The following is a 23,596-nucleotide window of genomic DNA, read 5'->3' as shown; positions in this document are numbered from 1 at the left end:
CATTAGCTCCAGCTAAAAGTACTGGTCTAATTCTCAAATGTGAGAGAAATCTGGGTTTATTTAATATTAATGCATTCAGAGTTTGCTTCTTCATTGTTGTTTCCTGGTGTGGATTAGCTGTGTAATGGCTGATAATGGAAATTAAACCATCTAACTTATTGCTATATTCACTACAGTGATTCTACATTTGCTACTTCAATTAACAATAACAGAGGTACTAGATCAGGGATGGGGAACCTTTTTTCTGTGAAGGGCCACTGGATATTTATAACATCATTCGAGGGCTATACAAAATTATCAACTTAAAAATTAGCCTGCTATATTTGGTCAAACATTTAATTAACTCACTTGTAATGCCTTGGCCTTACTTAATTTCTCAGGACTTATATGGCCTGCAGGCCAGACGTTCCCCACCCCTGTAGATGGTCATGAATACTTCACTAAACCATACTAAAAACTGTATGAACAAAAATTCAGTAAGGACCTTGGGGGATGATATTTAATAGTAGGAAGACATGTTTAAGAGAAGACTTGAAAAAAAGAAGAAAAAGAGAGAAGACTTCAGAGAAAAAAAAAAAAAAAAGAAAAGCAGAGAAGACTCTTAAGCTTTTGTTTTACTAAGACTTTCTAAATGAAACCCATCAAAACAGCTTCTCTGATTCAGCCAGAGAATTCTGGGCTAAATCTAAATCTCTCTAAGGCCTTCATTTAAAGGCAGTTCATTACATCATTGGACTTAATGACACTTGCTTGCAATAGATCGGTCCAAACCCTTCTTTTCTGAGTTCAAAAAATGAAGTTCTCCAATCTATCTCTGTGGACTGCTAGCTATTTTAATAAAGATAATGCCCTTTTCAAAATAAGAAACACACTGAGTCATTCTCATTTTTAATGTAACACTCTGTCAAAGGAACTATGCAGAAAAGCTCAATAATTTACAATATGAGAAAATTAATAACAAAAAATAAAATTTAAGTTTTGTCAATAGGAAGAGAATTTTTAGACTAAGTAATATTTGGAATGTTTTGCCTTTTTTCTTTTAGTTTGTTTTCTTTTTCCTTTAAAACAATGGTTCTTAACCAAGGGTACATATAAGATTCACCTGGGAGGTTAGTGAAATGTGCATTTCACACCAGGACACTGGATGGTGGGAATACTGAATCAGGTGTATTTTGAAATCCCATGGCTTACTGTAGCCTAAGCTTCTGTCCAGAGGACAAGTGCATGTGATAAACTGTTCTATGATGTTTGCTATTATAGAGACGGAGGTACTATAAGCATAGGATAAAAACTTTCTTAATCACTCATGGTTAAGAATTAACTACTGCTTTATCACAATTCTTTAAAAAAAAACATTTTTATTGATTTCAGAGAGGAAGGGAGAGGGATAGAAAGATAGAATCAATGATGAGAGAGAATCATTGATTGGCTGTCTCCTGCATGCCCCCCACTGGGGATTGAGCCCACAACCCAGGCATGTGCCCTTAACTGGAATTGGACCTGGGACCTTCAGTCCACAGACTGATGTTCTATCTACTGAGCCAAATCAGCAAGGGCATTTAATCACAATTCTTGATTACATTTTCATAAATGTTCAAATCCTAGCTACTTTAACAGGGGAAACTAATGTAATTAATGGATGGTCTCTTCCCTACAGGTCCTTCCTTTACTAATAATCTTGACCCAAATTCTACTCAGAGACAAAGTCAGGCTGACTAAAGTTTTCCAGGAAACAGTACTATTTACTAGTTGAGAATACAACCCACTGAATCAGATTGCCAGGAAAATCCTGGCTCACTACTTCCTAAATGACCCTGAGGAAATTACTCAAATACTTTATGCCTCAGTTTCCTCACCTACAAAATTAGAATAACAATAATTACCTTATAAGGCTTATATGAGAATTAACTACAATAATTTATCTAAAATAAGTATTTTATATTTAACAGTATTTTTGTATTAAATAACTTATTTCATCACCTGTCATGTGATCCTAAGGTAGAAATGTTTCCCATTACATACAAATATAAAGTAAATCATGGAAGCTAAATTATTTCCAAGCCAGTGAGACAATGACTATGAAGATTTGAATCAGAACTTTGAACTTCTTGACCTCTGAGGTTATTACTACTCTTATTTTTCAAATCAAAAATTCTCTAAATAGCACAGTACTTTTCACTCTCCTGTTATTGACCAAACCAACTTCTTTAAGAATAACGAAGGCACTCTGAAGGTTTTATGGGAACTCCACATCTCAGTAAGTTCAAAACAGAGCATCAATCAATAACAATTTAAAAATTATTCAAATGTTTATAAATTGTTATAAAATTATCTTAAAATAATAAGCAATAATAAGTAAGCAACAAAATACAAGTCTTTCCTTGTAAAATTAAAACTTTTTTATTTTTGTATAAAGTATGTAAATGGGTATCCTAAGTTCAATAAGATGTAAGTTGAAAACAAGTACTTTTGCATTTACAATTCTATTTCATTCCATTTCTGAAACTACAATCTTTTGTTTTACGGCAAAAATGGAAAATAATTCCAGGCTTAAATTCAAGGTGCCATAAACAAGTTTGGCATTAAACTCAAGGAATATTACCAGACTAATAAACAATGAAGTAGCCGAAACCGGTTTGGCTCAGTGGATAGAGCGTCGGCCTGCGGACTGAAGGGTCCCAGGTTCGATTCCGGTCAAGGGCATGTACCTGGGTTGCGGGCACATCCCCAGTAGGAGATGTGCAGGAGGCAGCTGATCGATGTTTCTCTCTCATCGATGTTTCTAGCTCTCTGTCTCTCTCCCTTCCTCTCTGTGGAAAATCAATAAAATATATATTTAAAAAAAAAACAAACAAAAAAAAAACAATGAAGTAACCCTCCAATACAGGTGCAACCAATAATTAAAGATCAAATATGTAGAAATAAAACTTACTGAAGTTATATCTATCTATGTAGTATATATACAGTTGAGAAATTTAGTCATTTATACCAAATACTATTTAAATCATTCACTTGAAATTACATTTAGAACTTAAGACACTCCAACTGAATACGTACAGGCTGTAGCCAGTAGTCTGTTCGGGCAGCTCTTTTCTTTTCCTCTTCAATCTGTAGAACACACAAGACAATTACAAAAAAAAAATCTCTTTAAAATCCTCAATTTGTATGAATAACATTCTATTTAGCAAAAGAACAACAGAAAACACACACTTCTCAGAAGATCAATAATGTAATTTGCATGTAACATGTTTTTACAATTAGTTTTGATCTTTTTTAAAAACTTGGTTTAGCCCTGGGCAGTTTGGCTCGGTGGATGGAGCATCAGCCTGCGGACTGAGGGGTCCCAGGTTCGATTCCAGTCAGGGGCACGTGCCCGGGTTGTGGGCTCGATCCCCAGTGTGGGGCGTGCAGGAAGCAGCCAATCGATGATTCTCTCTCATCATTGATGTTTCTATCTCTCTCTCCCTCTTCCTTCCTCTCTGAAATCAATAAAAATATAAAAACAAAAAAACAAAAACAAAAAAACCCCTTGGTTTAAAAATAATATGTCATAAAGCTCCCAATTGACCAAGAAAATAAATACAAGCAACCTCTGCTCAGGCAATATTGCAAGGCAATCTGACAGCGCTACAGTACTGCCCACTAGGCTCTGCATCTAGGCTCCTTTTTCCTAACCTAGCATGTGCACATTTTTTAACTTTATAGCGCCCTGCTTCCTCCCATGTGACTGTCATGAACTAGAAAACAGGCAATGTTTTCATGTGGCAAAAACAACACGTACAGACCAATTTAACACAGCACAGTTAGGTACACAGTCTTATGGTAAAAAGGAGCTTCTCTGTTTGATAAGGATAATAAAGCTTGTAAATGGAGGGGAAGAAACATACAATCAAGAGAGATGTACATAAAAGGGTGATGGAAAGAACAAAAGGCCTACTTCATAATACTTAAGGGATTGATACAACAAGAGGATATGACTCTGGTAAATACATATGCACCCAATGCAGGAGCACCCAAATCCATAAAAAACTTCTGGAAGGTAACAAGGGAGAGATCGACAGCGATACAATCATAGTAGGGGACTTTAATACCCCACTGACATCACTAGATAAATCCTCTAGGCAAAAAAATCAGTAAAGAAACAGCAATTCTACGTGACTCACTAGATTAGATGGACTTAATTGACATCTTCAGAACATTTCACCCAAAGCTACAGAATACACATGCTTCTTAAGTGTACATGGGACATTTTCAAAGATAGACCACATATTGGATCACAGGCAAAGTCTCTCCAAATTCAAGAAGACTGAAATCATATCAAGCATCTTCTCAGGCCCTAACTGGTTTGGCTCAGTGGATAGAGGGTCCCAGGCTCAATTCTGGTCAAGGGCATGTACCTTGGTTGCGAGCACATCCTGAGTAGGGGGTGTGCAGGAGGCAGCTGATCGATGTTTCTCTCTCATCGATGTTTCTAACTCTCTATCTCTCTCCCTTCCTCTCTGTAAAAAATCAATAAAATATATATTAAAAAAAAAAAAGCATCTTCTCAGACCACAATGGCATAATATTAGAAATCAACTACAAAAAAAACAAAAAGCAAAAAAAAACCACACACAAAAAAATTCAAACACTTGTAGGCTGAATAGCATGCTATTACACAATGATTGGGTTACCAAATAGATCAAAGAAGAAATTAAAAATATCCTGGAAACGAATGACAATGAAAACACAACAATCCAAAACCTATGGGACACAGTGAAAGCAGTCCTGAGAGGGAAGTTCATAGCATTACAGGCCTACCTCAAAAAACAAGAAAAACTGGTAATAAATTATCTAACTTTACAACTTAAAGAATTAGAAAGAGAGCAACAAGAGAAGCTCAGAGTGAGCAGATGGAAGGAGATAATAAAGATCAGAGCAGAAATAAATGACATAGAGACCAAAAAAAACCCCACTAAAAAACAACAACAACAAAAACACAATACAAGGTCAACGAAACCAAGAGTTGAAAGGATAAACAAAACAGACGAACCTCTAGCCAGGCTCACCAAAAAATTCAAGAGGAAGGCACACTTCCTAGTTCTTTCTATGAAGCCAGCATCACCCGAATTCCAAAACCAGATAAAGACACTACAGAGAAAGAGAATTACAGGCCAATATCCCTGATGAAGATAGATGCTAAAATCCTCAACAAAATTTTAGCAAATCAGATCCAGCATTACTGGTACATTAAAAAGATCATACACCATGACCAAGTGGGATTTATTCCAGGGATGCAAGGCTGGTACAATATCCACAAATCAATGAACGTGATACATCATATAAATAAATTGAGAGGCAAAAATCACATAACCATATCACAATTGATGCAGAAAAGGCACTTGACAAAATCCAGCACCCTTTCCTGATAAAAACTCTCAGCAAAGTGAGAATAAAGGGATCATACCTCAATATAACAAAAGTCTTATATGACAAACCCACAGCCAACATCATACTCAATGGGCGAAAACTAAAACCATTTCCCCTAAGAACAGGAACAAGATAGGGATGCCTGCTTTCACCACTCCTGTTCGACATAGTACTGGAAGTATTAGCCATTGAGATCAGACAAGAAGAAATAAAAGGCATCCAAATTGGAAAAAAAGTAAAATTGTCATTATTTGCAGATGACATGATATTGTACATAGGAAACTCCAAAGGCTCCATCAAAAAACTACTAGACTTAACAAATGAATTCGGCAATGTAGCAGGATACAAATTAACACCCAGAAATCTATGGCTTTTTTTATACACAAATAATGAACTCACAGGAAGAGAAACTAAAAAAAAAAATCCCATTTACCATTGCAACAAAAAAATTAAGATACCTAGGAATAAATTTAACAAAGGAGGTAAAGGACCTGTACTCAGAAAATTACAGGATGCCAAAAAAAAAAAGAGATAGAGGAAGACATGAACAAATGGAAGAATATATCATGTTCATGGATTGGTAGAGTCAGCATCATTAAAATGTCCATACTACCCAAAGCAATCTATAGATTCAATGCAATCCCCATTAAAATACCAACGGCATGTTTCAAAGACCTAGAACAAAATCTCCAAAAATTCATATGGAGTTAAAAAAGACCCCGAATAGTACAGCAATCTTGAGAAAGAAGAACAAAGTTGGAGGGATCATAATACCAGATATCAAGCTATACTACACAGCCACTGTCCTCAAAACTGCCTGGTACTGGCACAAGAACAGATATATAGACCAATAGAACAGAACAGAGAACCCAGAAATGGACCCAAGCCATTATGCTCAATTAATATTTGACAAAGGAGGCAAGAGCATACAATGGAGTCAAGACAGTCTCTTCAATAAATGGTGTTGGGAAAATTAGATATATGCAAAAAAAAAAAAAAGAAACTAGACCACCAAGTTACACCATACACAAAAATAAACTCAAAATGGGTAAAGGACTTAAATGTAAGATGGGAAACCATAAAAACCTTAGAAGAAGCCATGGGTAGCAAAATAGCAAACATATGTTGTAGCAATATCTTTACTGACACAGCTCCTAGGGCAATGGAAATTAAGGAGAAAATAAACAAATGGGACTACATCAAAATAAAAGGCCTCTGCACAGCAAAAGAAACCATCAACAAAACAACAAGAAAGCTCACTGCATGGGAGAACACATTTGCCAATGTTATCTCATATAAGGGTTTAATCTCCAAAATTTATAGGAACTCCTACAACTTAACAAAAGGAAGATAAACAATCCAATCAAAAAATGGGCAAAGGGCCTAAATAGACACTTTTCAAACGAGGACAATACAGAAGGACAAGAGACATATGAAAACATGCTCAAAGTCACTAATCATCCGAGAGATGCAAATCAAACCGAGGTACCATCTCACACCAGTCAGAATGGCTATCATCAACAAATCAACAAACAACAAGTGCTGGAGAGGATGTGGAGAAAAAGGAACCCTCTTACACTGCTGGTGGGAATGCAGACTGGTGCAGCCACTGTGGAGAACAGTATGGCATTTCCTCAAAAAATTAAAAATGGAACTTCCATTTGACCCAGTGATCCCACTTCTAGGAATATATCCCAAGAAAACAGAAACACCAATCAGAATGGGTATATGCACCTCTATGTTCATAGCAGCACAATTCCATAGCTAAGATTTGGAAACAGCCTCAGTGCCCATAAGCAAATGAGTGGATTAGAAAACTGTGGTACATCTACACAATGGAATACTACGCTGCTATAAAAAAGAAAGAGTTCTTACCATTTGCGACACCATGGATGAAACTGGAAAACATTATGCTAAGTGAAATAAATCAGTCAAAGAAAGATAAATATCATATGATCCCACTCAGTAGTGGAATATAATGAACAACATAAACTGATGAGCAAAAACAGAACCAGAGTCATTGAAACATCGAACAGACTGTCCAACCTATGAGGAAAGGTGGGGGTTGAGGGGCTAAGAGATCAACCAAAGGACTTGTATGCATGCAGATGAGCATAGCCAATGGACACAGACCATGGGGGGTGGGGCAGGGGGAGAGGGCATGTACTGGGGGGATGGGGGGGGCTGGGAAAAGGTCAGTGGGGCAAAAAGGAGACTTATATAATACTTTAAACAACAAAGAGTTAAAAAAAAAAAGAACAAAAGGCCTACTGGCCATTATGGCTTTACTAGTATATCATGCCCTTTTCTTTCTCAACTGCTTAAAGTTAGAATCCTAAGTACCAACTTTCAGTGGACTGAATAATGTTTTCTTTGGTTGATTATGAACCTCATTTCAATTCCTCCAAGTTTCCAATTTAAACAAAAAATATTCTAAATTTAGCATTATTATATTCAAAGCAGGTAGACCTGGCTTTCTATTTTTCCTCTGAATTAAATTTAAAAATTCTCTGTCATAGCCTATACTTCTCTGGTGTTCCCACTATTTCTCTCTCTAACCTCAAAGACTACTACTCTTGTGTTCACAAGCTGCAGCCATGTGGGACGTTTCTTCCCATGACTGACTTAGAGCTCTTTCCTGCCATAGCACAAGCTCTCTCCCCACTCTTGCTGCTCAGACCGCCTCAGGACTTAGTATTTTGTATGTAATTACTTATTTATTGCTCACTTGTTCATGGAATATCTCCCTCACTAGAATGAAAGCTCCATGACACATAGATAGTGGGTTTTTATCCCTATTCTACAGACCCATGACTTCACATAATGCCTAGCTAGTGAACAGCAACTCAGTATTTGTTGAATGATGGAATGATGACATCTCAGAGTGTACACATCTTATGCTATACTTTAAGCTTTTCAGACTGCTCCTCATTGTGTGAGGACTCAGTAACAGGGAAGACCCAAGAGTAACCTCCTAGACCTTCATAAATGAAGAAAAGGGATGGAGAGCCTAGAGGAAAAAATCTGCTTCTTGTATCCATTTATTCTTTTTCTTCCCCTTCTTTTTCCACTTATTTCATACATTTATTGAAAAGGTAAGGTTATGTGTTAGAAGGGAAAAAGGAATATTTAGGAGTATATTAAGAACTTTCTGCAGAATTGCTCTAGAATCCAGGTAAAAAGTATGGCTCTAGATCCAGATAGTATTAAGTTTTCAATGGCTCATCACATAAACTTAGCCATCAGTTTAAATCAAATTAAAAGTAGGTATGTCACAGCTTTTTCCTTGCTAATAGGCAACAAGTGGAAGTTAAAACAGGAGAGCAAAGGTTGGTGGGGGAATCCTTGGAGGATGCCAATTTCACAGCCACAGAAGGGAAACAGAGCTTTCCCGTCTAGCTTCCATTACCACTGAAGTCCTTCTCTTTGAATTCCATAGACCATAGTTGCATGGAGAGTTATGAAGAAAACACTTGCAACAAGAAACTAAACCTTGTGGGGAGTTCTAATTCTATTCCAGTGAAACTGCATCTAGGCTCCTTTTTCCTAACCTAGCATGTGCACATTTTTTAACTTTATAGTAATCTAACAATGGTGAAACTATTTAAGTTTCCTTGGTTTAAACTGCATCATTCCTCTAATGCTAAAGAGTGAATGGGCTCTAACCGGTTTGGCTCAGTAGACTCTATCCGATAGAGCGTCGGCCTGCGGACTGAAGGGTCCCAGGTTCGATTCCGGTCGAGGGCATGTACCTTGGTTGCGGGTACATCCCCAGTGGGAGTGTGCAGGAGGCAGCTGATTGATGTTTCTCTCAACGATATTTCTAACTCTCTGTCCCTCTCCCTTCCTCTCTGTAAAAAATCAATAAAATATATATTTTAGAGAGTGAACTGTACCTCCATAATTTCATCCAGTGCAGACTTCTTTTTCTTCTTTTCTTTTGATTGAGCTGAGCTATGGGAAGGTTCTTTCCGTTTCACTGATGCTGTGGCCTCTATTACCTTCAATGCACTTGGTCCCAAAGAACTGACAAGAAGAACCGTGCTTGTTAACAAAATCTATACAGAGATAGACTTTAGAATGTGCAGAATAAATAACAGAAGAAATCTGTTACATAATCTATATATATAAAGAGCCAGGGGCCGTCACATCCAAAACAACCGAACGGACAGCCGAACAGGCTGAGTGGGGCGACAAGGCCGGCAGGGGGGTTAGTGAGGGACGACCAATGACTGAACAGCAGGCTGTGAGGGGCGATCAGGCCAGCAAGGCCGGCAGTGAGGGGCGACCAAACGACTGAACAGCAGGCTGCGTGGGGCGACCAGGCCGGCAGGGGGGGGCAGTGAGGGGTGACCAGGCTGGCAGCAGGGGCAGTTGGGGGGCAACCAGGCCAGCGGGGGGGGGGGGGGGTGGGGTGGGGGGGGGCAGTTAGGGGCAATCAGGTTGGCAGGCAGAGGAGGTTAAGAGTGGCAGGGGTGCCAGTTAGGGGCGATTAGGCAGGCAGGCAGGTGAGCAGTTAGGAGCCAGCAGTCCTGGATTGTAAGAGGGATCCCTGAGAGGGTGCAGGCTGGGCTGAGGGGGGGGAACGCCCTCTCCTCCTGCGCCGATTTCATGCACCGGGCCTCCAGTTCTTTTATAACAGATCAGTGGAAGCAATGAAGGAGTCATCTGCATCCCTTACAGGACTCGGCACCAGGAGAACATGTAACCCTTTCCTGTCTTTATCTCCTGCTACCTTCTCCTCACCCCTTCAGCAATTGTCAATATAACCAGAATAGCAGAGTGACGACAGCACTGGCTTCAGTGTTAGGCAGATCAGGGTTTGAGGGTATTACTCCTAGAACTTTGAGTAATGAACTTTTCTAAGCCTGTTCCTCATCTATAAATGGGGATAATAATGTGACCCAACTCTGAGCTCAATTGCAAGGATTAAATGTTTGTAAAATGACTGCTAGAAGTCTAACACATTATTGTCAGCTCTATTTTTTAAAGCAAAGGTCTTAACACGTCACTTAAATATTTTTTTTATTGCCTGACCTCATAGTTGACAGTGTAAATTCTAATGTTTTTTAATGCCAATATAAAATTGTCATCACTGACTCCAGAGTACTAGCTCTGACTTTTATGCTCATTGGCCATTGTAAACAATTTGCTATCAACTGAGCCATGCATGCCTTTTCAAATTTTCACATGCCTCTTTTATACCAACAATAATCTCTTCATTTTTCTCCATTTGTTAAAATTCTTTGAGATCCATTATTCATGAGGTTTCTTGAATTGTCATTTTTTGAAATGCCATAGCACTTTATGGTATACATCCCACTCTACCATGAATTATAATCATTTGTACATATGACCCCTCATTCATAGGGAGGGACCATATGTATAAATTTTCCCCCCTGTAATGTAGCAGTAACTATGATGTGATTCATATAAGATAGGTGCTCAATTAAGTTTTGTTGACTAAATGAATCTTACCAGTCTAATTCTTTAATATGTCATATTGACAAAAGATGAAACAGATAAATATTTGCACAAAGCTATGGTGGAGATAATAAGTGTGATGACTAAAAAATACAATAGAATTATTTCCCATCATTTGTTTTATTTTTAAAAAATTTAAAGCATTTAAAGACAGCATTAGAGCATTCTTTTAAGAGAGAAACAGGGAGATCTCTTACACACCCAGAAGATGACAAGAAGATAAAGCAAAGAGAAATTTAAAGACTCTGGTCATGAACACAAGAGGGATGCAGCCACAAGCCAAAGAACACAAGTAGCCACCAGAAGCTGATTCCCCTCCAGGGCCTCTGGGGGAGCACAGCCTAGAGACACTTTGATTTCAGAATTCTGACCTTCAGAGAAAAGAGATTTCCACTGTTTCAAGCCACCTAGTTTGTGGTAATTTATTACCACAGTCATAGAAAACTAATACAAGGGTGATGAATTTGGGCACCACTGGGACCAACCTTTACCTTCATCTACACTTAGGTATAACAAATAATAAACGAGAATGGAGAAAAATATAGAAGGGTCCAAAACCATGTGACATGTATGTTATGATATATTCAAGTCTTTCTTCCAGGTCATATCAATATTTTAAAAAGGATTTTCAGATGTATCATATACAGAACTCAACCAACTTCTTCATGATACCTAATGCAGGTGTTAATTCTGAAACATTTTGATTAAAGCTAAGACATTTGGCAAGCCATTCTGAAGCAGTTATACATTGCTGACTCAGCCAGTCCATTTCCTTCAATTCTCCTAGCCACTTTAGTCATACCAAGTAGGCACTAGCCTATAAATTAACGCCACTCTTCCCCCAAAAGACTGAGAGCCTTAAAAACACAACATGTAAAATTCGGTTTAAAACTAACTCCACATATATCCTGGTACCTTCCTGAACATCTTCTCTTATATTTAGCTTATTAACCTCTTTAACCAAACTGAATGCATTGCATATCACAAATAGTGGATATTTGGTGAAAGAATATATAACTAGAAAAGAACATGAAAAGTGAGAAGGCCCTAACCGGTTTGGCTCAGTGGATAGAGTGTCGGCCTGCGGACGCAAGGGTCCCAGGTTCGATTCCGGTCAAGGGCATGTACATTGGTTGCGGGCACATCCCCAGTAGGGGGTGTGCAGGAGGCAGCTGATCGATGTTTCTCTCTCATTGATGTTTCTAACTCTCTATCCCTCTCCCTTCCTCTCTGTAAAAAAATCAATAAAATATATATATTTTTTTAAAAAGTGAGAAGTACCTGACTATATGCTATATCAGAGTTTGGCAAACTACAGCCTGAGGACCAAATCCAGCCTGCAGCCTATTTTTACAAATATGATGTTACTGGAACACAGCATTCTCAATCGTTTACATACTGCCTATGTTTGACAGCAGAGTTAAATGGTTGTGGTAAAGACATATATGACCAACAGTGACTAAAGTATTCACTATGTGGCCCTTTGCAGAAAAGTTTGTGGACTCCTGCCTGTACTATGCCATTTAGAAGAGAAGGCAACTCTTACTGAGGCAGTTATACTCTTACTAGGGCAGTTATACAGTACTAGGTGGTGGTACCAAGGAGATGGCTCAATAACTTAGCCTCTATTTTCAGAAAATTGTAATGTAGCAGGTAAAGCAAAAAATGTATACCCTCGCTAACATTTAAACTTGCTAAGTGGACTATGAGAGAAAAATAAACAATACTGCAGTAGCAGAGGAACAATTAAGTGGGGGAGGATGCATGGAGAAGTAATAGTTTATCCATGCGAAGCCTTTAATCAAAAGAACCCTTTCCTCAAAAGACAGTCATCTTATGACAGGCAAGTAAGAAAAAAAACAAAAAAACAGCTGCTAATCCCCCCAACACACACACACACACACACACACCAACCATCAAACAAAAAGTACAACCAGACAAAAATAATTCACAATACTGCAGTTTTTCTTTCTTTTAAATACTGCAGCTTTTAAAATGTAGTCATCAGTATTTCACAGAAATTCTCAATTTATAAGATACCTGTTCACGCAGCTCACCTTGACTTGGAAGATGTTGCTGTCGAACTACTTGCTCCTTTACTCAAATTAAATGCCACTAGGAGAGAAAAATTGGTATTCCATATTTCAGGAAAATGATAATACAAATTATCAGATAAGATGCCACATATATCCACATATAAATTCACGGGCATTTTGTTTTTGTTGTTTTCCATGGGCATTTTGAATAAATGAGAGCTGGGATGCTCCCATCCAGAGGTCATAAAATCCTGTATAACATGCTGGATGGATGCTCACAGGGCTGGGAAAGACCTTTGTGATCGAGCGCTGCAGCAGACAGCCTGCACTGCCTTGCTACTCCGCTGCCCCCACACCCCTCACTAATAGAAATTCAATTTTGTTTAGGCGCCCATACCTCTCAAACATGGCTCAAAGGATGCAATGATCTGAATGTTTGTATCTCCCAAAATTCACACCTCGATTAGCTGAAAACATAATGCCCAAGGCATCTGGATTACAAGGTAGGACCCTTGGGGGGTGATTAGTAAGGTTCTTTTATTCTAAATAAATCAAAACAATCCCATTCCCTTCCCCGTGACTGTTCTTAAGGACATATGACCAATGACATCAAAAAGAAGTCCACTGGCGGGAGGAGTATCTGCTCATAAGGAACTCCTGGAGAGGTGCTCTGTCTGTCATCCTCGGGACAACGCTGAGTCTGCACATGACGGCTGGAAGTGCCAGCAGCCACCTCGTGTCCAGCTGCTGGTAGCTCAGCATCCTGAACTACCCACCTCTGGAACTCTTGGCATGACAAAATAGCTCCTTATTGTTTAGGCTAATTTGTTATTTGCCAGTTTTGTTTTTATTTGTAGCTGAGGGCATCCCACCCAATTCATCAGCAATGCCTTTTTATTTTATCGATGAGAACAATGCAATCCCGACAGATTGCATCTTGCTTCCAAACATGCCAACTTTTAGCAGAACCAATACAAAAGCATCCACATTAATAAAAGAAAAAGAAGTAAAATTACCTTTCTCTTCATCATTTTCTCTGCTTAATTCTGTAAAAACAGGGGCTTCCTTGGGGAGAAAAAAAAAATTTGAAGGTTGGTTTACAGAGCATTTACTACCAATATTCAATACTCCTGTATTAGTACTTGCTACCTATGTTGCAATGTAGCTCTAAGATACAACTCTAACATGATTAAGATCCTAATTAAGAAATTATATGTATTGTAAATATTCTCCAATTGAGAATTATTTTATAGGACTTTTTTATCTTTTGTTCTCTGTTGTATACCCCATGCCTAGAAGAGTGCCTGGCACATAGGAGGTACCCAATAAATATTTTTGAAATCAATGCCTTGATCTACTTATTCTAACCCCTGAACCATCACCATGCCTGCCCTCCCTCCCCCATTTACTCGGGTGTTGCCCATTACTTCTTTAAGACTTCTCAACCTAGGAATTGTGTCTACCCTCAAATATTTTATGCCCTCCCCAGGCTGGAGCAAGCTCTGGCCCCCTACTTTCCCACAGTTTATCTCCAGCCCTGCATTAATTACAACCAGGAGAAATTATCTGCTTATTTCTTTCTCATTAACTGTTGCCTCTCTTGAGAGCTACAAACACTGAGGTTTAGAAGATTATACAATTACTTAAGATTGTGAAATAAGTAAGTCAGGAATTGATCCAGGTTTGTCTCAACTCCAAAACCTGGGCTTTTACACTCAGCTATGCTCTTTCTCCTCCTAGTGAAGGCACAATACCTACAAAACTCAATTCAATACTTAACAAAATACTTAACAAAACAAGCAATTTTGCATCTCTGGCTGTCTTTCTATTGCCTCTCCCAATAATATTGTGCCCACCTGTTCTTTCCCTTCCAGACCTCTTCTCACTTGTTCTTCAATAAATTTAGCAGTTTTTTCTTCATCATCAAGGTCTTGCTTCTTCTTTTTCTCTAGTTCCAGTTGCCGGCGGATAGTTTCCGGGTCCCTGTCTATATACTGAATATACCAGCCTTTAGGTGTCTCATCCACTTTGCACAAGCCTTAAAAAAACACACAGACATCATAAATTTGTACATAATCAAAGCTGAAGGTAAATATAAATGTTCTATCTTTGCATTCTTTACACTTCATTCAAATATAGAAATTCATGCAGTACATGAATTTTCCATATTTATAGTTCATGAGACTTATATATTTCAAGTGGAATAGTCTCTGTCTTTGAACATAAAAATAACTATTCTGATTTTTAGCCACCTAGGTTGAGGAAACGTATTTAAACAAGGAAAACACATGAAAGAAGTATTATCTTGCTTGGTAATTAATCAACTGTGTGTGTCTAACAACCAATGAGTACATGATATATATATTTTTTAAAACAGAATATGATTATATTTAATGCACAAGTTTGATACAACCAAAAAGTAAAACAGCAGAGTAAAATAGTAACAAAAAACATGGTATATCATTTGCAATGCATGAGAAATGGTTAACATCTTTAGTTATAAACAAGCTCTTAAAATCCAGTGACACTATAATAATGCAAGGAAGCTGGAAAAATGAAATGAAAAAGTACAAGTGATGATTAAGCAGTAAGCATATATGGAGTACATGATATTTTGCTAATGTAACTAAGTAGAAATTATTCCCCTAAAATGGAATAAAATAGCACACTGAATAAGTGAAACATTGAATAAGTAGTACATTGACATAAAAATTTCCTTCTCTCTTCTTCTCCCCAACTTTTCATCCTATAAGATTAAAAATGAATAAAGCAATACATTTAAAAATCTCCTTAAGAGGGGTAAGAAGTTTCCTAAAGTGAAATGAATATGGGGGCAAAAATGGAAGAGGATTGATAATGATCCTTAATCTAAAGGAGACGTTGCTTCAGCGATAAACTTGGCACTGTCAAAAGAGTGATTCCAGACATTTATATTTAATTGTACTACACAAAATCAACCCTGGAATATTATGCTCCTCTCCCCATTTTGTTTTTTAATCCTCACCCAAGGATATGAGGAAAGGAGAGGAAAAGAGAAAGAGAAATATCGATGTGAGAGAGAAATATTAGTTGCCTCTATTACTTGCCCTGACCTGAATTGAACCCTCAACCTGGGATTGAACCCTGGAACTGGAATTGAACCCTCAACCCTTAACTGTATGGGATGATGCTCTAACCAACTGAGCTACATCAGCTAGGACTCCATAGTTTTTTTGTTTTGTTTTTATTTGTTTTAAATTTTTTTGTATGTTTTTATTGATTTGAGAGAGAGAGGAAGGGAGAAGGAGAGAGAGAAACATCAACGTGAGAGAGAAACATCATATGCACCCTGACTGGGGATCGAACCCGCACTCTGGGAATGTGCCCTGACCGGGAATCGAACCCACGACCTTTCGGTGAATGAGATGAGATTCCAGCCGAGCCACACCAGCTAGGGTCCACAGTTTTTAAAATACCTTACTCATCCTCTTTCCAATAAATTTACATAGAAACTATGACACACACTCTCTCTCCCTGAAATGGAGCCACATAACTGCTATTATTCAAATATGTCTCATTCTTACCTTCTCTGCCCAGCCACTTGGTAAAGTCCGTCAGAGTTTCCCACTGAGTGGCATTCATGTGGATGTGCTCTCGGTGGCTGATATACTCATTATAAACAATATTGTTGTGAACTCTCTTAGTGCCTAAGAACAAAATGTGAAACTGTTGATCCTGAGCAGGTTATAGACCAGAAAGTTTTCTGTGCACAATACATAAAATGCTTACCAAAGCGTCTCCTGAGAAGTTCTAGAAAGTCATTTCGGAATTCCCTAATTAAGAAAGAAAGGAAAGCAATAAGGTAATTTCTATAAACATATAGCATTCTCTTCCTGAAATTTAAGCCATTGTACAGTTTGATTCTCAAATGATGTATGAAACATTTGTTGAATATTTGTTATGAATCTTTCAAAACTGAACAAGGAAAGAATCCCCAAAGATTACAGCTTTCAAGAATTAAAGTTAAAAATCAGTTCGGAGTTAAAACTTTTTGTCTTGGCAAAACAGTCGTAGCAAAAGTGACTACACATTTTTGGGGAGGGTCCTTCATGAAGTTTCTTAGCACTATTGACTGTGGCATAACAACCCTTTCCTATTGATGATAACAAAACTGCCCTTATTTCACAAGAAACTGGCACTCAGGGTGTCCCTCTGAACTGAGCTCACTGTGTTAAGTGCTAGATAAACATAGGTGAATAAAACATGAATCTTCACCTAGATTATAATCTAGCAGACCCAATCATAACAAAAGTCAAATTGAAAAAGAGATGTAAGAAAATGTCATAGGAAGAATGAAGGGAGATGCCCAGAGGTGATTTGTAATATGGGTGGTGAAGTGTAAATAGGACTTTTACAGGTGAAGAAGAGAAGGCCATGTCCAGCTGGCACAGAGACATGAAAGATGAAAGAATCACATGTTTGAGAAATGACGATCGAATTTGGCTAACATTGAAGACAGATAAAAATGGGTGTGAGAGTCAGGGTAGAATAGAATAACAAGGAGAAGATGTACCTAGTAGCTGGACTATAATGTTAGGGCTAATTTTTCAAGTACCTTGATGGTCATGCTAAAGAGGTTGGGTTTATGCAGACAATAGAAAAGCATAAAATAATTTACTTAGCTAATTTGTGACAATCTGTGGTTTAGAAAGATAATGCTGTTGGAGTGCACACAATAATAGTTCTCACAGTGTGGTTCCTAGACCCGTGGTCGGCAAACCGAGGCTCACGAGCCACATGCAGCTCTTTGGCCCCTTGAGTGTGGCTCTTCTGCAGTTTTTAGCCAGCAAAGGATAACCAGGTGTGGTGGGGAGAATCCTATGTTCAGCTTTAGAAATGTTGACTCTGAGATGGCCCTCAGAAATATAGATTAGAATTGCCCACATACAGTGTGATTGAAACTTCATGGCCCATGCGCAGAAGTCGGTACTTTGTGGAAGAGTCACACTCAAGGGGCCAAAGAGCCGCATGTGGCTCGCGAGCCGCGGTTTGCCGACCACTGCCCTAGACAAACAGCATCAACGTCACCTGGGCACGTTATAGAAATGCAATGTCTACTGCCCCATCCCAGATCTACTGAGTCGGAAAGTGGGTGTGGGTCTGCCATTCTGTCTTCACAAGCCCTCAAGGTGATTCTGATCAGGCACTGGCTTGTGAAGCACAGGCAGAGAACAGGTACTAGTGCAAGAGGAACAGAAGCTGCAGGTTGGGAAACCAGTGAGGAAGTCACTGAAATCTTTTAGGTGGAGACACTGAGGATGATTACTGTGACTGTGAGAATAGAAAGACATAGGTTTAAAGGACATTGTAGGGGAGAATCCACATGAAGGTATTTCCAGAGGATGCTGAGGTTTGCAGCTTGGCAGTCTGCCTAGCCAGGGGTGGGCAAACTTTTTGACTCGAGGGCCACAATGGGTTCTTAAACTGGACCAGAGGGCCGGAACAAAAGCATGGATGGAGTGCTTGTGTGAACTAATATAAATTCAAAGTAAACATCATTACATAAAAGGGTATGGTCTTTTTTTTTTTTTTCCGGCCCACGGGCCGTAGTTTGCCCACGGCTGGCATAGGCAGTTTTTAGCCAGCAAAGGATAACCAGGTGTGGTGGGAAGAATCCTATGTTCAGCTTTAGAAATGTTGACTCTGAGATGGCCCTCAGAAATATAGATTAGAATTGCCCAGAAAAAAAAACAAAGGAACTATAACTCAAGACAGATGTTATGCATGAACATCCAGACTTAGGAATTTATGTTTATCCAATCATAAAGGTAACAGAAGAGCAATGTAACTCAGGGAGACTGTAGAGTGGGGTGAAAAGAAGCCAAGCGGGACCTGAAGGACTTTCTACATTTGAGGAGCTGGGAGAGGAAGAGGAGTTAATGAAGAAAGTGAGCAGAGGGAGTGGTAGGAGGAAAACCAGGAAAGAAGGTAAATCAGAGAGGTGTTTCAATTGAGAGTTAAGATTTAATCCATTGAAAAAAGATTAAGGAAAAGGAAGATGGAGAAAGGCACGAGTGATTCTTTAGGAGTCTGACAGAGGTGGAAGGCAGCTACAGTGGATGGAGGGAATGTGAAGGAGGTGGCAAGGAAAGCACTGAGTGTAGATGGCTCTTGCCAGAATGGTATTTCCCAAAGTGCACCACAAGTACCCTGGTGGCATTCAAGATGGTCCTAAGAGCAAAAGGTCTAGAACTTTAGAAAAAAAGAAATGGAGAGAAGCAAGACTAAATATTATTAATAATTAATAGCTAATATTATTGAGTACTGGTACTCTTCTAAGTAGTTTATAAATATTACTCATATAGCTTCATATAAACCCTATGAAGAAGAGACAATACCTGGAAGAGGGTACTATTTTTAGTCCCATTTTAGAGATAAGATTAAAGCCCAGAAAAAGTTAAGTAATTCATCCAGTCACATAGCTCATTAGTGGATTTAAAGGCAATCTGACTCCAGAGCTGTGCTCTTAGCCACACTTGTTTTAAAAGAAAAGAGTTTTGTTTATTTGAAGTGAAAAGAAGGAAAAACTGAATTGTGAGGAACATTTTTTAAAATAATTTCATACTATGACAAATTATACAAGGAAGACAGAGACTGAGTACAAATATAATATAGCTATCATGTTAATATGTAAGGATAAACAGAGCCTCCCATACATAAAATATTAAGCATCTATGAAATGTTCAACTGAATGAGGCTTATGAGATAAGAATGTCTTTGAGTTACTTACTCTGAAAAATAATCCATAAACTGCTGAGGATTTTCTGAAGCCAGCAATAGTTGTCTCTGATGAGATTCGGACATACAATGACACTTAAAGCCATTCTACAAAAATGTAAAGGGAGTAATTAAATTCTGATTTAGGTCATCATAATGGGGTCTGAGTAAAAGTATTTAATTAAACTCTAAAAAGTTGCTCTTTGATGATAAACTGTAAAAAGTACTAAAATCACTAGCCAAATTACCAAGCTGAGTTTTGCAACCCTGCTAATCAAAGAATAATTCCAAATACTAAAGAGACAAAAAAATAGTGCTTTAGAAAACATTAGTAAGAAACATTAGTAAGAAACAATTCATTAGCTTCTACGTACAGTAACATAGGAATGATTTCATTTTGTGTGTGTGTCAATTTAACAAATTACTGTTGAGTACCTATTGCACACAGAGTGGTATACAAGTGCTTTGAGGAATATAATGAAATAAAATGGGTCATTAATTTCCAGTAAGGACACTATTTTTCACTCTCTTTTCTGTACTTTGGCTATTGCCCAAAATACATTGTTGCATATTACATAAACCTTATGTTAAGCATACTAATCTATATCTGCTCAGATGGTTATAAAAACACTAGAGGCCCAGTGCATGGATTTGTGCACATTGTAAGGAAATTAATTAGGAGGTGGCTGGCAGGACTGGGCCAGACAGGCCAGACACCCCCTGGAGCCAACCTCCCATGGTCCCTTCCCTGCTGGCTGCACCTAGGGCAACGCTGGGGCTTGTAGGGCATCTGCAGTGTGAGTGGGGTCTCTCTGGCAGGTGGGGTCCCTTGGCCTGGCCTGCGGGGATTGAGACGAAACCAGCAGTCCCCAAGGGGTCCCAGAGTGGGAGAGGGCATTCTACAAAGTTGCTATCACTTGGCAGCTCCTGCGTTGAGCGTCTGCCCCCTGGTGGTCAGTGCGTGTCATAACTACCGGTAGGATGGTTGGACAGTCACTTAGGCTTTTACATATATGATACATTTTGACTTTATATCTGTTCTACTTAGCATTTGAACCTGATTCTTCACTAATAATAGAAATAAAAAATGTGCCTCTCCTCCTGTAACCCCCACCTCAGTGAATAGGACGGATCACACCCAAGTCAACACCAAGGCCAGCATACTAGTGTCCTTCTCTTTCATCCTACATTCCATAAATCACTGAGCTTAGTCAGCTTTCTTAATAACTCTCATCCAGTCCCTCTGCTCAATCCCATTGCCATTGTCCTGATTTCAACACTAAATCTTGATTAGGGTAGTTTCAAGAAAACCCAAGGGAGTAGATGGGCAGAAATGAAATACTCTGGGCCTGACCGTTCTCCCCCTCAATCTTCCAATACTGAAAGACAGAAAACAGAGGCGGAAACTTACTAGGGTCAACTTCTCCTCCCCCAGGCTGTCCTCCCAGGTAGGGAAGGGAAATAAACAGATCTGGGGGCAAACAGGCCAAAACCACCACAAATGCCTTCAGAAAGTATTAAGCATTTACTTTCCTTTTCCCATTGGAACTATATTTTAGGATAGCATTTGAAGATAACTGAATGGCCCTGGCTGATGAGAAAGGCTCATTTTTACAAATGAGTAGCAGCCAATAACAAATGTAGAAAGAATTAGACAAATAACCACTCTGCAACTCCTAATGAAATAATTGACTCAGGCAAAGATGCTAAAACACACAGGTGAAAGGAAAAATAGATATATGGTCATGATTCCAAAGTATCACCCTACTAGTTACATGTTCCTGCTAGAGGGAAAATATTACTTTCTAACATTACTTTACAGGCTGTCATCTTTACATACTCATCTTAGCACTACTAGACATATGGGCTTCCTTATGTGATGCAATATGAAATACTCTGAATCACCTATCAAGTATTTGTCCCAAAATGTTTCAGCTGAACCTAATCAAGTCTTTAGATATCAACAATTACAAGAGTCAGAGAAAGAAGGTAAAGACAATTAAAGGAAACAATTTAACATATTCAGAAAGTGTCAATGTTCTGATAACTGACTGACCAAGTATCTTCAAGTCAATGGTAAGAAAAAAAGTAGGGGAGTGGAAGGAAAGGGTGGAGGAAGTGTGTTCTACTGTAATTTGAGAATTTAGGGAGAATTGAAAGTCCTAATAACCTGGAGCATAGAGATTTTTAGGGCAGTGAAAGCACTCAGTGTGATATCACACTGGTGGATACGTATTATTAGACATTTGTCCAAACCCATAGGATGTCCAATACCAAGAGTGAACACTAATGTAAACTATGGACTTTGGTGATAATGACATGTCAATGTAAAATGGCTTGAAAAATAAAGTTTATTTTTTAAGCCCTAATAACCAAATCCAATTCATAGCTTTTGATTTGATCTTGTTGTTTTTTAAATTGCTTTAAAAGCAATTGGGGGAACAACTGAGAAAATGTGAGTTTGTAGTGTGTATCAGATGACATGAAAGAATTTCTATTAATTTTGTTATGTGTAATGACATACATGGTGGCTCTGTGGAAAAATATCCTAATAATTTAGAAATGCATTTTAAGTATTTAGCGGTGAAATATCCTGAAGTTTGTACATTACTTTAAAACATTTCAGAAAAAAGTAAATATGACAAAATACTAAAAATGTTAAATGTGAGTAATGGATATATGGATGTTCAATGTACTAGTCTCTAGTTTTCTGTGTGAGAATTTCACCTTGACTCAATTAGAAAGAACTAAAGAGAAATGAAAACAAATAGCAGTATCAATGCTATTCAATATGAGTCCCACTAAAATATCTCATCCCTCACACAGAATTGCCTAGTGTTCTCCCATTCCTTACCCAATTAAATCTCTAGAGAAAAATATGATCACATCACTAGCCTGTTCTCAGTTCTTCAAGGTGATTCATTCATCACCCATCTCATGGGAAAAAGTGTAAACTCCATTGCACAGCACACAAAGCTTTTCAAGATCTGACCAAAGATGACCCCTCCGCCCCCAGAGTCACTTTAAACATATTCCACTCATTTAAAATTCACAACAATCTTACAAGTAGGTATAGCTATTGTTCCCATTTTACAGATAAGTAAACAGGCAGAGAGAATGTAAGTTACTTGCCCAAGGCCACACAGCAATTAAGTGGTGCAGCAAGGCTTCAAAATTCTGACAGTCTGACCCCGGTCCACACACATCTCAACCACAATAATCTCCCTGCCCGAGCACATGGTAGCTGCTCAATAAATTATTGTTGGATGAGTAGTGTGCAAGAACTTATTTCTTTTTCATCTGATCCTGAAAAAAAGTGTGAATCCTAACAATTCTGTTTCTCTTAAGAGCCAGGGCAAGTCAGAGATGACTGTTATTGTTATTACCTAGGCGCCTGGCATTTAATTATTCAAGCCTTGAGTGGGATCACTTCTACCAGAGCTGCAAAATCTTTTCTTATTTCTCATTTCTTTTGGGGGCAGATTGGGAAGAAAGAGGCTTCCAGACTATTGGTTCCCACCAGGACGGGGGCTACAGGGAAAGGTCCCTACTGTGTTGACTAGGTGACTCGCCCCTTACAGACCCCAGGACGAGATCCACGCCTTCACCTTCAGCATCGGGGGCTTGAGCCCGGGTTTCCAGCTGGACAAGGGAGAGGACGGCGCATGGGGCCATCCCGGGGCCGCTTACCTCGTCTCGGCACTGCTTCTGGCACATCTGGCAATACCAGCGCAGCTTCTGAAGACCCTTGGATTTAATCCTGTTGGCAATGGCCTTCGGGGTAAGAAAATCTGACTTCCCCATCGCGACCACCGCAGCAACCTCTCTCCGGAACCCAGCGCCCAGACAACCGGAAGCGGAATCGAGCTGATAGGAGTGGGCGGGACAAATACCAGCTCCAAGCCGGAGGA

At 38.8% G+C, this 23,596-nt stretch overlaps 1 protein-coding gene across 2 annotated transcripts in view; it reads right to left on the bottom strand.

Annotated features, from left to right (window-relative positions):
* Positions 1 to 23,547, bottom strand: part of KIN (Kin17 DNA and RNA binding protein) — a 33,858-nt gene extending 10,311 nt beyond the window's left edge. Inside the window, exons 1-9 of one of the 2 annotated variants that reach the window (XM_036341588.1) lie at positions 23,376 to 23,547; positions 19,699 to 19,793; positions 16,698 to 16,741; positions 16,493 to 16,615; positions 14,786 to 14,967; positions 13,946 to 13,994; positions 12,951 to 13,008; positions 9,306 to 9,435; positions 3,058 to 3,108 (exon numbers count right to left, since the gene is read on the bottom strand). In XM_036341588.1, coding sequence (XP_036197481.1) covers positions 3,058 to 3,108; positions 9,306 to 9,435; positions 12,951 to 13,008; positions 13,946 to 13,994; positions 14,786 to 14,967; positions 16,493 to 16,615; positions 16,698 to 16,741; positions 19,699 to 19,793; positions 23,376 to 23,489 — 846 coding nt within the window. In that variant the 5' untranslated portion in view covers positions 23,490 to 23,547. The remainder of the gene's footprint in view (positions 1 to 3,057; positions 3,109 to 9,305; positions 9,436 to 12,950; positions 13,009 to 13,945; positions 13,995 to 14,785; positions 14,968 to 16,492; positions 16,616 to 16,697; positions 16,742 to 19,698; positions 19,794 to 23,375) is intronic. The other variant, XM_036341598.1, reaches the window with a different exon arrangement.
* Positions 23,548 to 23,596: the final 49 nt, after the last annotated feature.

This window comes from Myotis myotis, unplaced genomic scaffold (genome assembly GCF_014108235.1).
Source record: "Myotis myotis isolate mMyoMyo1 unplaced genomic scaffold, mMyoMyo1.p scaffold_m19_p_1, whole genome shotgun sequence".
In the NCBI taxonomy this organism is placed as follows: Eukaryota; Metazoa; Chordata; class Mammalia; order Chiroptera; family Vespertilionidae; genus Myotis; species Myotis myotis.
The sequence above is the reverse complement of the archived record's forward strand: the minus strand, read 5'-3'. Positions and strand labels throughout refer to the sequence as shown.